At 42.1% G+C, this 15,050-nt stretch overlaps 2 protein-coding genes and 1 non-coding gene across 3 annotated transcripts; 1 reads left to right on the forward strand and 2 right to left on the reverse strand.

Moving 5' to 3' along the window:
• Window positions 1-644: 644 nt before the first annotated feature.
• Window positions 645-718, reverse strand: trnai-aau. The gene has a single exon. It is a non-coding gene; the product is annotated as a tRNA-Ile (tRNA).
• Window positions 719-816: 98 nt separating this feature from the next.
• On the forward strand, window positions 817-2,902 carry LOC125011626. The gene is made up of 2 exons (XM_047590844.1): window positions 817-872; window positions 1,851-2,902. The coding sequence occupies exon 2, from the start codon at window positions 1,870-1,872 to the stop codon at window positions 2,554-2,556; it is 687 nt and encodes a 228-aa protein (XP_047446800.1). The 5' UTR covers window positions 817-872; window positions 1,851-1,869; the 3' UTR covers window positions 2,557-2,902.
• On the reverse strand, window positions 2,768-15,016 carry ttc37 (tetratricopeptide repeat domain 37). Its single transcript, XM_047590830.1, has 41 exons — window positions 14,977-15,016; window positions 14,462-14,551; window positions 14,201-14,344; window positions 13,936-14,027; window positions 13,757-13,832; window positions 13,513-13,659; window positions 13,237-13,335; window positions 13,036-13,144; window positions 12,791-12,931; window positions 12,609-12,707; window positions 12,074-12,198; window positions 11,870-11,956; window positions 11,649-11,752; window positions 11,415-11,541; window positions 11,072-11,251; window positions 10,831-10,955; window positions 10,492-10,742; window positions 10,256-10,358; window positions 9,957-10,139; window positions 9,677-9,827; window positions 9,516-9,594; window positions 8,940-9,001; window positions 8,803-8,859; window positions 8,647-8,715; window positions 8,404-8,478; window positions 8,027-8,168; window positions 7,825-7,918; window positions 7,620-7,697; window positions 7,403-7,527; window positions 7,205-7,328; window positions 6,776-7,000; window positions 6,387-6,459; window positions 6,193-6,246; window positions 5,884-5,995; window positions 5,393-5,521; window positions 5,190-5,314; window positions 4,917-5,081; window positions 4,041-4,193; window positions 3,596-3,726; window positions 3,261-3,390; window positions 2,768-3,108 (listed from the first exon to the last, which is right to left on the reverse strand). The coding sequence occupies exons 2-41, from the start codon at window positions 14,549-14,551 to the stop codon at window positions 3,028-3,030; spliced, it is 4,716 nt and encodes a 1,571-aa protein (XP_047446786.1). The 5' UTR covers window positions 14,977-15,016; the 3' UTR covers window positions 2,768-3,027.
• Between the last annotated feature and the right edge of the window lie 34 nt (window positions 15,017-15,050).

Here is a 15,050-nt window from a genome sequence, read left to right on the forward strand (position 1 = left end):
GTTGGTGCTATGACGATTTTGGAAAAAGCTGTAATGTCTCTTTCACTATGAGGATCATGCAGTGTCCTAGGAAATATTATGTTTGTGGAGCCTTTTTAATCAGAGAACATTCCCCAAATGTAAGTTTCTACCCTATTCCCACCTTGAGATAATACTCAATAGAGATTTTTATCCATTAATTCACTGGTAGAGAGAAATAGGATCAAATAACTAAAATACTCTAACTACAGGCGACTATTACAAATCATTAACAGAAGCAAGCAATGTGACTTTCAAATGTGCAACAGATGTTTCTAATATATATCTTAAGTCCTCACCAGGACCAGCCATTTAGAAATTAAAAAAGCCACCTGGATTTGCAGTGAAGCATCTTCAAGAAAACCCAACAAGTCCAGTTGCCATTGTTTTAGTTTCGTTTCTGGATAATCATCTTTATACAACGTATTTCTTTGTCAAGCCCAGGAGTTTTAAACAAATAGTTTGGAATAATTTAAACTGTCACTCTGTGTAATATACATAGATAAAAAGCTGAGATGTACTGGATATTTCTTCACTAGTGCAGTTACAGCTCGTAGACAGCTTCATTTTAGCTCCTGGCCAACATGTGTGGAAATATAATATAGGTTTGATGAAGAAAAGGAGGTTGGCCCGTACGGGGATCGAACCCGCGACCTTGGCGTTATTAGCACCACGCTCTAACCAACTGAGCTAACCGGCCACGAACGCGATCACCGAAAGTAGTGCATATAAAGGCGCCATAAAGCCGTGTAACTAGAGTTGCGTGTTACACATACTTGACAGATTTAGATGTACGGGAAAAGAAAGTGAAAGCTGTTACGCTTACAGAGAACACACCGAGACAACTTCTGCCGGTAAGTTAAAGTTCGTTAATATTAAATTACACAAGCCCTTAAAGGACATAAGTTACAGTATGTATGTACTTTGCTAGGTTTAACGACCCGCACAGCAGGCGATGACATGGGTTTATCTTAAAGTTCGCGGTATTTACTCGGCTAGATGAGTAAAATAGACATTAAAATAGCACACAAAAAGCCTTCAAAAGGCAACTGAATTTGTAGTTTTGAGAACACGTTTCGCTGCTCATCCAAGTAGCTTCTTCAGTTCTAAGCGACTTATGGGACATTTGAGGTTAATAGCAAAATCTGTAACTTTTATTGACTTGTTTCGGTATACGACCAGGAACTGGTGCAGCTAATTTCCATGAACGTCTGGGAACTCACCTCTCGTTGGGGGAGGGGGACAGTTTGTCCCCGTCCTCTTCCCCTGTGAGTTGTTGTTATCAGTCTCCAGTCTCAAGGTGTGAATGGGATTGAAGAAAAGTTGCCTTTTTGGAAGCTTTTTTTGGGTATACCATGACCTGGATGACTCAGAACCTCCATGGGCATATGACGTTAAAATAGCTATATATATTTTTATTTATTTATTTGTTTTACTTTTTTTTTTTTGATAATTAAACTATAGATTGTCTTTAATCAAGCAGCAAATACTGTCTCTTTGATATACATGAGTAAATCTATTATTTTTTTTTCAAAGTCAACTTTATTGACACTTCTGACTTGTGCAACACATATACAGGAGTGGACTTACTTTCCTCAAAGGCCTTTAGTGCAGCAACTAAACAATGTAAATATTAAAACGTGGCAACGTTGAGATTTTAAAAGGAGGGTATATATATATATATATATATATATATATATATATATATATATATATATATATATATATGCCTGTACACAAAATGTTAAAACTCCTGATTGCCTATGCTAACTTTTACCCACAGACACAAAATGCAGTCACATAACAACATTTTTGTTCCTGCTGTGTTTCAGGCCTGAACACTAAAACACCATGTCAGTGCAGTTCTTTGGCTGGGAGGTGACCTATGATGATGCCTCTCCCCACATGCAGCTGAAATCTTCCCAGGCACCCAAAGATCAGGGTGTCTACACCATGTACCATGGCACCAGCATTGCCAATGCTAATCAGATCATTGCCAATGGCTTTCAGCAGTCAACAGGCGGCATGCTGGGAAAGGGCGTGTACGTCAGTCGCGATAAGAGGAAGGCCCAGCGTTATCCTTTACACTCGAACCAAGCAGACCGTGTGGTTCTTGAGTTGCGTGTGCGCGTTGGCCGCGTCAAACGTATCGACAAGGACAACCATCCTATGCAGTACACGTGGAACACACATGGCTATGACACTGCCTGGGTGCCCCCCAACTGTGGCATGAAAGCTGTGCCAAGCGGCCTGGAAGAGGACTGTGTGTTTGACCCCAAAAGAGTGAAGGTTGTGGGCATTGCAAGCGCACCAAACCCCACCCTACAGGCGCAGCTTCAACAGCTTGTGGCTAATAGTGTCAGTAATTCCAGCCAAGAAGTCGGGGGAGCAGCTTCACATGGTAGTGTTGTAGCGTGTGCACTGTGCAAGCGAAAGGAGAATCAAAGTTCTCCACACTTCAAGCAACAGTGCTGGGGCTGTGGGGCAAACATCTGCATTCTTATGACCAAGCATTTCTGTCCTCTTCAACAGCAATGAAGCAGTTACTCACGCCCAAGCGACGTGGAAGGGGGGAATAAATTCAAATGTTAACTATCAAAGTAAAAACTGTTCGCCTCATTCCACTACAAAAAAAAACATCAATGAATTTTTTGCTGGCACTTTTGCAATGATATTATGATTTATACTATATTTGTGTAATACTTCCACATCATCATGTGTTAAGTTTATGTACAATCAAGAGTCAATCTTTGAGCAAAACACCTTTATTTCAGCTGTAGTATGGTGATGATTGCAATGTGTTAAAGCCATTATTGATATTTGTTGAATACTGTAAAAATAATCATGTGAAGGAAATAAAGACGATATCATATCAGACCCTAAATGTCCAGCGTTATAAGAGTTTATATTGGCTCACAAACCCAGAAGAGCTGAAGCGGTGGTGGTGTGGTGGCCTGTGAATGAACATGCTAAGCTACATAATTTCATAATGCAGTTGTATTACATAATTCATGACGAAAGAGAGGCAAGCAGGGAATGAAACTCGAGCAGTCTTTGATCTTCATTCACTTTGGCATGTTGCAAAAGACCCTGCAAAAAGATGAGAAACAGTGTTTACAATCAAATCAGTTTGACTATTTATGTGCTATCACAGCATCCACAGAAGGCAATTCGAATGAACATTTCCCCATAAAATGTTCCAATTTTGTGCCAGTGGAGTTACAAGGCAGCTGTGCGCTCACATTCATGAGTTCCTGGTCATTTTTGGCGTGCAAGTGTCTGAGGAGGTACCAGCTGGCCACCTGCACCACCGTCACTGGGAAGTCTTGAGAGGGAACGTACACCAACTTCTCCAGCGAACGTCTGGTTTCCCTGCAGAAGATATAACACAGACATACAGTAGATATAACATGACTGTAAAAAAGTATTGGGACCTGAAATTACATTATCCTTTCGTGGTTTCGTGGAGGAAACTATCGGTGTCCATGGCTGAACTGATTTTCATCCGTATTGTACAATCTCATACAAGTGCATTTGTATTCTTCCTCCCGCAATGGAAACAGTGAGAAGGACTGACCTAGCAGCCATCTTGGTCACAAATTGGAGCAGGGCCTGGAAAAGGAGGGCCATAGGGGATGAGCCCAGCTTCAAAACCTCTGTAGTGGCTTCTAGCACCAGGTCCTTCCAGTCGTTTCCTGGGACACCCGCCTTAGACACACAAGGATCAGAATAAAACTAGACTAGTTAATCCATCGGCAAAACTTTGTTTGTTAGAAAGAAGTGTTTTGTGAGAGTAAGGAATAGTGGCTCCAATCCAAATGAGATGATAGTCACAGTTAGCTAAATGTCAAATAAGAATGAATTCCACCACTCGATTATCATATTAAAACAACTCCTATCACTAGAATATTAGCTCTGGTGCAAAAGAAAGACGGAGCTACTATGTTTACAAAGTGGTATGTACAAAATGTTTTCAATTCAATGTGTGGTCACAGTTTTAATAGCTGTAAACAGGAACTCACCATACAAGGTCCTAGAGCTAGCAGGGCTAGTCTGAGCAGGCTGGCTACCTGGCAGCTGTGCACACCAAGCTGTGAGGCTAACTGCAGACTCTGCCTGTACGCCATGACTGCCTGAACCAGCAGCCCCTGGCTACGATACACCTCGGCCAACCACTGAGTGAAGGAGAGAATGTGAACAATCGGTCAAGTAAAAATGATTTGGAGTGGACTGGCAAACATTCAGAGGGAGAAACGTGACATGTAAAACAAAAGTACTGTTCAATAATGCTAATATCTTCAGGTACTAAAGTATTACTACTAAATGCAGTTATCGTATGAAATAATATTGAGTTTATTATAATGACATTAATGAAGTCAGATCCCTTTTTTAGAAAAAAATGAACATCAATGCTGTATTATTTTATCAGCAAAGACATAGCATCATTATGTGCTATCATTACATAATGTTTTTGACTTCAATAAAGTGTCTTTTAACCCACATTTATTCCATCTGTAGCTATAGTTACAATCTACAAAGGGGTTCAAAGCTTTTCTGCCACTTCTCTCCACGTAATGGCAGCAGTTTAATGTTAAGTGCAGCAGTCTGAGGTCTGAAGGAACAGAAATGGTCTTCTATTAGACCAGTGTCTAAGTGGAAGCAAGAGAAAATGACAAGAGTGAAAAGAAGAAAAGCACCTTATCACTTCAGCACAACCTGACCTCGACATTTAGAGTTGCTTGGGTTGACTGGTTTTGCTACGTTTATATATCTGTGAGAATACAGTTATTAAAGTTTTGCACTATTAAGCCAATGAAGCTTGAAATGTAAGGGTAACAGCTTTGAATTTTCGCACAAATCAGTTGAGCAGTCATTTAAACGATGGAGCATTCACGTACATGCCATGCCCCCAGGTTGGTGGGGTTCATTATCACGGCGTTGCTGAGCTGCTCCAGCACAGGGTCCGGGAGGACAGTACCACCTTTAGGCGTGAGGAGGCGCTGACACTGCACTTGTCTCAGTGACAGCATCACTGCTGGGTGTTCAGGGGACACGTTCAGCACCTGGGAGAGGAAGAGCACGAGGAACGATTTGCTTCATATTAAATGACAGCATTCTCAGATAATCTTGAGGGTGTGTGAGGGCAGCGGGTGTGTGTGTTTGTTCTCCACCTGTGTGCAGAGGGCCTCCGCTGGCTCCAGCTGTCCCTCCAACACGAGACCACTCACTGCCTGCTGCAGCACCCAGGCTTCCAGAGACTGGGCAAGAGGCCGCTCGATCTCCTCCACATTGCGCACTGGAAAACATGAAAGCGTTAGATACAGTTACACACTCAATCACACGTGAAACGGGACAAGCAGACCAGCGGACGCACCTTTCTCAGAAACCACTGACATGAGGATTTGCTCCAGTCCTCGTCTGCGAGGAGCAGAACCAGACAGATAACAGCAAGTGTTTTCAGTGTGACAGGCGGCCATTAACCCGGCCCAAGCAGCTGGATCATCTAAAGAAGAGAGTGGAATGAAGACTCAGATAGAGGCATCTCGGACAGCAATGTTCTCAGTGAAAGAGCAAATATATATGTCTGCAAACATTCTCAAACATCCCGGTCACGGTATACTCCAACTAAGGTTACATAATTCAGTACTCTGTCACCAGACAGCTAAATTAATTCAGCTCTACATTATCAAAGACACCATTATCTGGAACAGCGATTCTCACTGTGGGGCCTCGTACACATAATCCACCAGAATCCAAAATCAATATTCAGATACTGATGTTTACCTTCAATCTTAATTTTCAGTTTTAAATTAAAATGTGTTAAAAGTGTTTGTATACGAGGCAGTTTAATGAGTTCATGTTTACCAGGACAAAGCACCACAGCTCTCTGCATAGTCTTCAGAGCATTCCTGTGATTGTCCTCTCCAGAGTGTCTCCCACCAGCCAGCTGGTTCACTCCACTGTACAACAGCGCCCTCTGCAGTCAAAAGGTAAATCATGTTGATATGCAAGCACTGTGGCCACATACTAAGATAAAGAAAAAGCATGCTTCATTCATTGAAATATCTGCAATAATGTTCAATAAACGCATTAAGGAAGAGAAGAGAATATGATGACAAATTACTGACTGACAAACACATCTCCCTCCATATAAACAAGATCATACACAGTTACCTTTCCTTGGGTCATACTGGAGAGACACGCAACATGACCTGCCACTGCACCACCCTGTAATACAGAGTAGGCAAAACCATAAACCAAAGTAATAACCACTGTCCAGCAGTTAAACGGCGGGACTGCATGAGACTGAGAGGATAGATTTCATGGGTTTGTGTTTGGTAATGTTTGTGCATATGAAAAAAACGTACATTAGCCTTTCTGGGGTAATATTGTGGTACCACTCTGGACAGAAGGGCCCACAGGGATGGGTTTCCAGGGTTTCTGAAAAGAAATAAGACAAAAAAATAAGCTAGAGGAAAACATCTATGACGTCTTCTGGCAAAGTGGAGGGGAGTGTTGTTGACAGTTCAAAGAGGCAGAGGAAGAAGCTCAAGGCATTTATTGGACTTTGCATTCATCATTCCAGTGAAGAGTAGCCTTTGTCAGCTATGCTGCTGATATTCCCAAATCCTACATAGAGTCAATTTATGAAATCTGCTACAAATAACACAGAGAATAATAAAATATGTTTCAATGTCAAATATGCAGTAGGGTAAATTGTGTCATTGGTAAGGTATAATTCATACTAGCAGTGTACCTGTGAACAGCTCTGGAAACCTCTCTTTGTACTGCACTGTAGTTGCCCTGCAGGCCCAGCAATGTGCAAGTGAGTAGGCACCGTTGTTCCACAACGCTCCCGGAGGCTGAACCTTGCTTTAGCAGCTCCGTCAGGGCAGCAGCTGCTAGCGTAGCATCGCCGCGGACCAATCCCAGCGCACACAAACACACCAGAGACTCTGGGATTGGCTCCTTTAACATTGAACTGTGGACATGGAGAGCAGACACGTTACACGTTGATGATCAAGTTATTTTCCTGATTCTTGGCACGATCGAATGGCGTCGGGAAGCTCCGACATCTAATGACTGACAGATCGACAGCACGTTATGATATAACGGTAACTGCAAATAAATACTAGTGGTAGCTTTGGAGGTATTTTATCTAAAAAAAGGCACGGACCACACTCACCATTTAAACAGCAGAGTCTTGGCTGAGTCCAGGTTTCCCTGTCGGTGCTGCAGCAGTGCCAGGGCTGTCAATATATAAGCCTTCTCCTTCTCGCTGGATGCTACAGCCAAAGCTCGCTCATAGGCTATAACAGACACACAACAGTTCAGTCAGAGTCACTCTTGCACGTAAGCGCATATTAAATCTCCCAGTCCCTACCACTGGTGCTCTCTGGGAAGAGTCCCGCCCTGCAGTAGGCCAGAGCTAGCCCAACCAGGTCACTGAGCTCCTGCAGGGGAGTGGAATTATAAGCATGGACAGCCTCCTCCCAGTTGCCGGAGGTACTGTAAAATACAACGGAAAATACACAGAGTGAATTTTGGGGCACTTGTTAAGCACTGTGGTTAAAGTGCCTGATAAGGAGACAGTTGGTTACCACAACGACCGGCCATAGCTTCCCAGACAAAAGGCCAGCACTTCTGAAGAGGACATGGACTGAAGCAGTTCAACAGCTCTGAGGAAAGAGTAAGAATTGAAAAAGTGAATTTCGACCATGTACTACACTGTGGAAATCTTTTGACTCAGTATACAGCCTCATCTATCAGCCAAGTACAGTCTGTCAATATAATCAAGATGAATACCTTTGGTAAGCCTGTAAGGCCTGTCTCTTCAGCTGCAGATGCTCATTAAGGTAGCCCAGCATGATGAAGGCGTCAGGATCGGACTGGATCCTCTCTGTGGGGGAGGGCAAAAGGATCCACACATTACACAACATCCATCTCTACCACACGGAAACCGGCGCATCTGCAGATTTGCTCGTGAGAACACAAACAGACGCGGTACCTGTGTACTTGCTGAGTGCCACCTGAGCAGCGGAGATGGCGTTCATTTGCAAAATGTTGTAGCGGTACAGTTCAGAGTCTCTGTTGCTCTTATCCAGCAGGGTGGAACAAACGTAGAAGGCGTAACCTTTCACTCCCTCCGTCTGATGGTAGAGAAATTGCAGTGAAGACGACGAGAAAGGCAGGGAACATAAAGTCTGAGCATCTGCTATGTTGTTCCATCATGTGATCACCAATAATTCTTTACTAGTAGAAGAAAAGGGTTTACAACAGAAAACCTAGCAGAGTGCCTTAGAAAGGTGAAGCAAAGGTTGTTATTATCCAGCTAATGACTGGGTGTTATAATAGCAGCCCCAGTGGTTCTGGGAGGTTACGCACATGTGTGCTGAGTTCAGTGGTGTGTCTGAAAAGATCCATGGTGTCATAGCTTCCCACCCTTTCTGCTATCAGTGCCTGCCGGAGAGACAAAAAGGATGAAACTATAATTTATACAGAGAAAGACAAAGACAGGCCAGTATTTTTAGTCTATCCAAACATTATGTCACTGCAAATTCCCTCGATATGAAGGCATTAAAGGGACCTTTCCAACATGGTCTTAAAGTGCTGTGAAGTGAAGAGTACCTGTCCGATCCAGCAGTTGACATAAAGTGGCTCCAAGGACTGAGCAATCTTGAAGGCCTCATGTGCAAGCTAAAACAACAAGTCCATACTTTAACAACGGAAACGCCAGTGAGTGATGATAAATGAAAACACAAAAAGCAAAGTGATTTCACACACCTCTATATTGTCCTTCTTCAAATACAGGGTACCAAGGTTTGTCCAGGCAACAACGTTCTGTCGTAGAAAACCAAAGACTCATTCGCACATTTTCTAAAAACACTCTTGAACGCTAGAATAAATGTCCTCATACATACGTTTGGCTCCGCTTGAATGGATTTGATGAAGCAATGCTGAGCCAGGGCATAGTTCTCAAGACCTGATGAGACAGAAAAGGTGACAAGACAGAGATTTTTTATTTTTACGTGAATTAATTCAGACTAAATGTCATATTTACTCACAAATCTATGTATATTTTCTGACTGTTCAGCACTGAAGCTAACACTACAACAATTCTTATATTTCTCATGCATCCAATGTAGTGTTTTTATAACATTTTATAAATACTAGCAGACATATTACTGCCACTGCTACCTGCATTTGGGAAACTGTGTGTCTAAGTAATTATGATTTCTGTCAAATCAAAGCACTAGACACGTGTAGACTCTGCATTGTTCAATTATTAGTTTTTTCTAGTTTACCATTGATGGCATATTTGAAATACCAAAACTATTTAATGTCATTAGGGCTGACACTATGATAGCTCCAATATTTTCCCAGACTGTAGTTCTTTGTACTAAGACAGTTTATCACGTTTTTGTACATTTTAGGAAACGCAAGAGCTTTTGGTTTGAAAACATACGATTACAGTAACCGCAGACACAAGTCGTTACCTTTATTCATGGAAATAACTCCCAGGGCATTCCAGTGGCTATGGTTCCCACTGTCCATCATGATAGCCTTCTTCAAGCACTGAGAAGAAAAAGAGAATCTTAAAATTTAACTTCTGGGGAAGAAACTATGCAAAAATATTATGTATGATTTTCGGAATTACCTGCTGCGCCTTCTCTAAGAGCAGAGATGGAGAGTTCTGGTCTCCCTCTTTAAGACAGGTTTGGCTACTGGCCTGGTGGTAATAGTTCAGTCCGAGGTCACTCCATAGGCTAGCGACCTCAGGCATTAGCTTTAAAGCACGAGCGTAGCAACTGTAGGAGAAACACGTGCAGACAAGGCACCAAAGGGCCACTGCGTCATTATTTATTATCGTCATTCAAAGCCAACTAGTAAATGTATGAGTTAACGGTGGCAATGGTATCGCCTGGCACTGCTTTTACCTTTCACCAACTCTGAGTGTCTGGGCCTGGTTCAGCATGTGGCTCTGTGTGTTGGGATCTAAACCAGCCAGTAAGGCAGGCACTAGAACCAGAGCTCTGTTTGGAGACACGATGCTAACCGCAGTGCAAGCGTCTCCCAGCAACTTCCACAGACAGGACAGGTCTGGTCGTAACTGTGCAGCTCTGAAGAGCAAACAAATGTGAAAGGACGGATGGAAGAAATTGAAGATAATTCAATGACTGTAAGAAGAATTATGAGTTTAAATTGAGTTTGGCCAGAATAAATATCTAGCCATTACCTGAAGAGGTTCTGTATGGCTTGCTGAATGAGGTCAATGGCTCTTCCATCTCTGCAGTCCTCCATTAAACTTTTTGCCAAAGACAGCTGGCACTCCCCAAGACCTGAGCAACGGACCATATATATCTAATTAAATATCAGGTTTTGGACATTTAGAAATATGCAAAAACAAAAATATATCATTGTATTATATTGAATGATGCACGTGTTTAGGGTTGCGAAGAAACATTCCCCTACCTTTTAGTGCGGGAACATATTCCTGTCGCGCTGTGATCTGCAAGTACTCTGCAACTGCCTCTTTGAACTTGCCCAGAGTCTGTTTGATAGCAGCAGCCTGGTAGACACTGTAGATGGAGCCAGGCTGGAGCTCATGGGCCTTACCAAAGGCTTTCAGAGCTGCTGTGAAGCTTCGGCGGTTTAGGTAGGCCTCACCTAAACACTCCCAACACACCCAGTCCTCGGGGTCAGCTCGCAGAGCTGCTTGCAGACTGTGAACAAAAATGTAAGAATCAACAACGATTACACACTTAAAACCTTAAATACCACGTCATTCAATTCGTTGTCACAGATCCTTACTCAGCTATGGCTTGTTGGTGTTCTCCGACTTTCAAGTAGTATAGGCCTCTTCTCATCCAGGCCCATTTAGCAGAGCCTGGAGTGGCTTTTTCTGTCACTGACTGGAGTATTGCTAAGGCAGTGTCCTACAGTTTATTGCAGACCAAATAAAAAAAGACAGGCACTTGTAAGGAAATAATACAATTTTTGGCAGCATTTTATAACATTTTTCAACATTTTTTTGGCCAATAAGTTCACTCACCATATCCCCCTGCGCCATGCTGATATCTACTGAGGCAGCTCCGGACTCAGCATCGTCACTGTCCAGCTGAAAGGCCTTCTTGTAGCAGCCTTGTGCGCGGCCATAATCATTTGCCACATCCCGGTAATAGTGGCCAAGGTAGCGAAAAGCACAGGCCATGTGTGGATCTAACTTTGCAGCCTGAATAGGACACATTTCAAACGAAGATGCCATTCACCTTGAGCAGAAAAAGATACTGCGACATCAACAAGTCCATCAACTCTAATATTTCAAGGGACCACCAGCGCCTCGGAGTGGAACACAGCTCTCCACATATTCAAAATATTTCAGTAACTGGACCGACCTTAAGAAAGTGTGTGTGGGCTTTGCTCCGGTCTTTACGGGTCTCTTCTCCCATGTCCCAGTACAGTTGTCCAAGCAGGAAATAATACTCTGCACAATCTGGGCTTTGGCTGGAAGCCTTCAAGAAACTACACAACAGCAGTGCAAGTTAAATGTGAATAACCTAGTAATTTTTTACCATATAAATAAGATTGAGTTTTTAGATAAAAGAATACCACAGTTAACATTTTTTTACCTCTGCTCTGCCAGCTGGTGCTGGCCTTCAGCTAGATAAGCCAGTCCCCTCAGTATCAGTCCTTGGGCCAGGTTTGGGTTGGAAGCCACAAGCTCTGATGACACCTAGGATTTACATAGCAGTTAGACACAGATTCATGTCACAATCATAGTTTAAGTTTCTAAAATAAACTGAACTGTTAAAGTTTCCATTAACAATTCAGTGAGTAAGAGGTTTTCAACCTTAAGTGCTTGATCAATCTCTCCCTTGTTAAGATATGCACGTCCTTTAAGAGCAACTAAAACCGGGTCTTTCCCAGCCTCTGGAATCTAAAAAGAAAAACAAACATAGTTGTTTCCTCTCATAGTCTGTAGCACAAACATATCTGTTTTTAGAACAGCAAAATGTCTTCGGACTAAATCCAGAATAAATACTCCATCAAGTACCTGTGTGAATGTCTCCAAAGCCTGGTCAGCCGCCTTCTCTCCTCCACTTCTCACTAAAGCCTCCAGCTTCAGTCTAAGCAGTTTGACCCTCAGCTCCTTGTCCCCAGGAACACAGTCCTTCAAACCTGATAGACAAAATACACACACTAGAGTTAAGTATCTTTTTAAGGACTAAACAGAGCTGCACTTTGAAATGAGTGCTTAACATCCCTGGTAATTTGTTATTCTTTTCATGAAGCCTTGCTCTCACTGGACTTCTGGATCAGTGACTCATTACCCCAAAAAAAATGATTACCCCCACCGGCCACTTCATTAGGTACACTTGAAAGACAAATGCGTTATGATGCAACAGTCCTGCACCAAATCTCCCTTTATGACTGTGGTAATGTTGTCAGAAAGGTGGTAATTAAACTGTAAGATTTCAGAGGGGGTACTTTGTGTTGCTGTAACACCATACAGAATTACACACTAAAGTGTTACTGTTATTTGTGAACCTAATAAAGTGGCAAGTAAGTGTATATCGAGTTAAACATACCTTGGGAGCACGATGTAGCACTGTCAGAGTATTTCTGGATTTTAAACTGAGCTTCAGCCAGACTGTACCAGCCAGTAGTTGAGCTTGTTTTCTTCAGTCCTAATGAAACGGAAAAGAGTGATCACGGGCACTTCCCACAAAAATTCTACATCTCAGTATTATTGGATAACATGGAAACTAACCTTGTGACAGGTCCTTAATGGCATCTTTGTACCTCCTTTCTTGCAGTGCTTTGGTGCCCAGACCCAAGTGACCGAAACCACTGTTTGAGTTCAGATCCAGGAGCCGGGAAAAAAAGCTAACCGTGCTATCGCTCAAATTTCCTTCAAATGAAAATATAATAAAGTATTAAGTTGTTTCAACTTAACTACTTTATGATGTCCATACTATGATTTTAGATTTCATAGACAAGACAACAGTGTCTTACCCGTTTTGAGGTAGTGGCAACAAAGGACCTCGAGAGGATAGCTTTGACTGGGGTAGAGAGACAGCATGGACTGGCATGCCTCTTCCAATTTGGCTTTTTCTTCTGGCAGCTGCAGAAGAAACAGCTTCATCACTAACAGATGATTTTTTTTAAAAAAAAAAGACATTATATATTTTCATAAACATAACTTGGTAAACTTACTGTAGAAAGACATTTGATGTAGTCAGCTGAGACCTTCCGGTGCTCCTCTCCTGGTTTAGGGTCCATGAGAACCATGGCCTTCTCAAATGCTGTGATTAACTGATGACCACAAACAAACATGGAATAGATACGAGAGAAAAAACACACTGTTTTTATCGGTCAATAGAGGAAACTGAAGCATATGACTTGCACAGGATCAGAGAATGGGATGAAATCTCATGTGTTGCCAAGTGTTTGCACAAAGAGAGAAACACATGTGCGAGTTCACAATCTTACATGCTGTTGAATTTCAATGTCTTGCTCTTCTTCATTAAGGCAGTCCGAGAGGAGCTGGGTCATCTGTTGCAATAACTGCACTAACTCCTTCTTATCCACAGCTTCTTCTTCCTTTAGCTGAATTAGCTGCATCCACACCTTTGCCAGCTGTCCGCACAAAAAAAAAAGGCATTCAAATGTGTGACAAACAGCACAAAGCGTTCTAATTTCTTTTGTCATGGCAACGTGCTTTTAAATGAGATACCTTTAAATATTCTTTGTCAGACTGATAGATGTCAGACAGCTTTTTGATCACCTCGTAGCATTTGTTTTTGTCTGAGCTGTGGACGGAGAACACAACAAACATGAATAAGCATCACAAGTCACAGCTACAAATGACATTAAGTTATTTTGGTTATCGGTACTAATGTTTCCATATCATACCTTGCATACAGCTCAACAAGCTTCTGATAGACATTAGGCAACTCAACTTTAAAATCCCACTGATCAGTTTTCTCATAGAGATTTACTAGGCCCTGAAAGAAAAATTGGGGAACAATATGACGTGAACAATATTTAGTAAATATTGACTCTTTTTTTTTTTAAGTATTGTGCTACTCTTTAGTGACCTCCAGGCCAGATGATTATCAGAAAATGCATATAATTTATCTCATCGGGTAGTGTAAAACACTTTATTTTTGCACCTTACCTGCCAAGCCAGCAGCTGCTCAGGCTCCAGCTCCACGGCCTTTTTATAGGCTGTTTGTGACTGATCTGGTTGCTCCAATTCGCTGGCAGCCAAGCCGATGAACACCCATGCATTATAATTGTTCTTCTCAAGTTTCAAAACAGTCTAAAACACCCACATAGAATAGAGCAAACGTCAGCAATACAGTAGCTGCCATCTTATTCCTGAACAGAGGTTTATGTAAACATTTTTCTGAGTGTCTTTTAGTGTGAGGTACCTCACCTTGCAGTGTTTCAGAGCCTCTTTAAACTCTTTGTTTTTAATAGCTTCTCTGGCACTTTTCAGTGCGGCTTTCACTTCTTTATTAGACATCTTGAGAGTTAGAGGGACACCACAAAGAAATATGTCAAAAGTATAAAACACCTACGTCACCAAGCAAATCAAAATAAAAACGAAAGCTAAACGATTTTGTAAACTACAACACAAGGCTACGAGTAAAGTATGGACTTTTTTACGCTACTTTTTCTGACTTACGACAGTCAAACATGTTTTAACGATACAGAACCCGCGTATATGTTTTTACCAAACCTGTTAATTCATTTCTAGCTTATAACACTGTCAGCAGTGCATGCTAACTGGCGTTGTTTACAATTTAGCATTAGCCGTTAGCTTGCGAGGGCCTTACACTATATACAATGGAATGAGAACCGATTTTAAACCTTGACATAAGCTCAATATACTGATCAATTTGCGGAGTTAAATTCAATCTTGGAAATATAAAATTTGGGGACACCCACTGTCTGCGATGACACCCTGAGCTGAGATTCCTGGATGACACGGAAGTGAAAGAGGAGCAGCGCGAATTGTCAGA

This window comes from Mugil cephalus, chromosome 8, assembly GCF_022458985.1.
Source record: "Mugil cephalus isolate CIBA_MC_2020 chromosome 8, CIBA_Mcephalus_1.1, whole genome shotgun sequence".
NCBI lineage: Eukaryota > Metazoa > Chordata > Actinopteri > Mugiliformes > Mugilidae > Mugil > Mugil cephalus.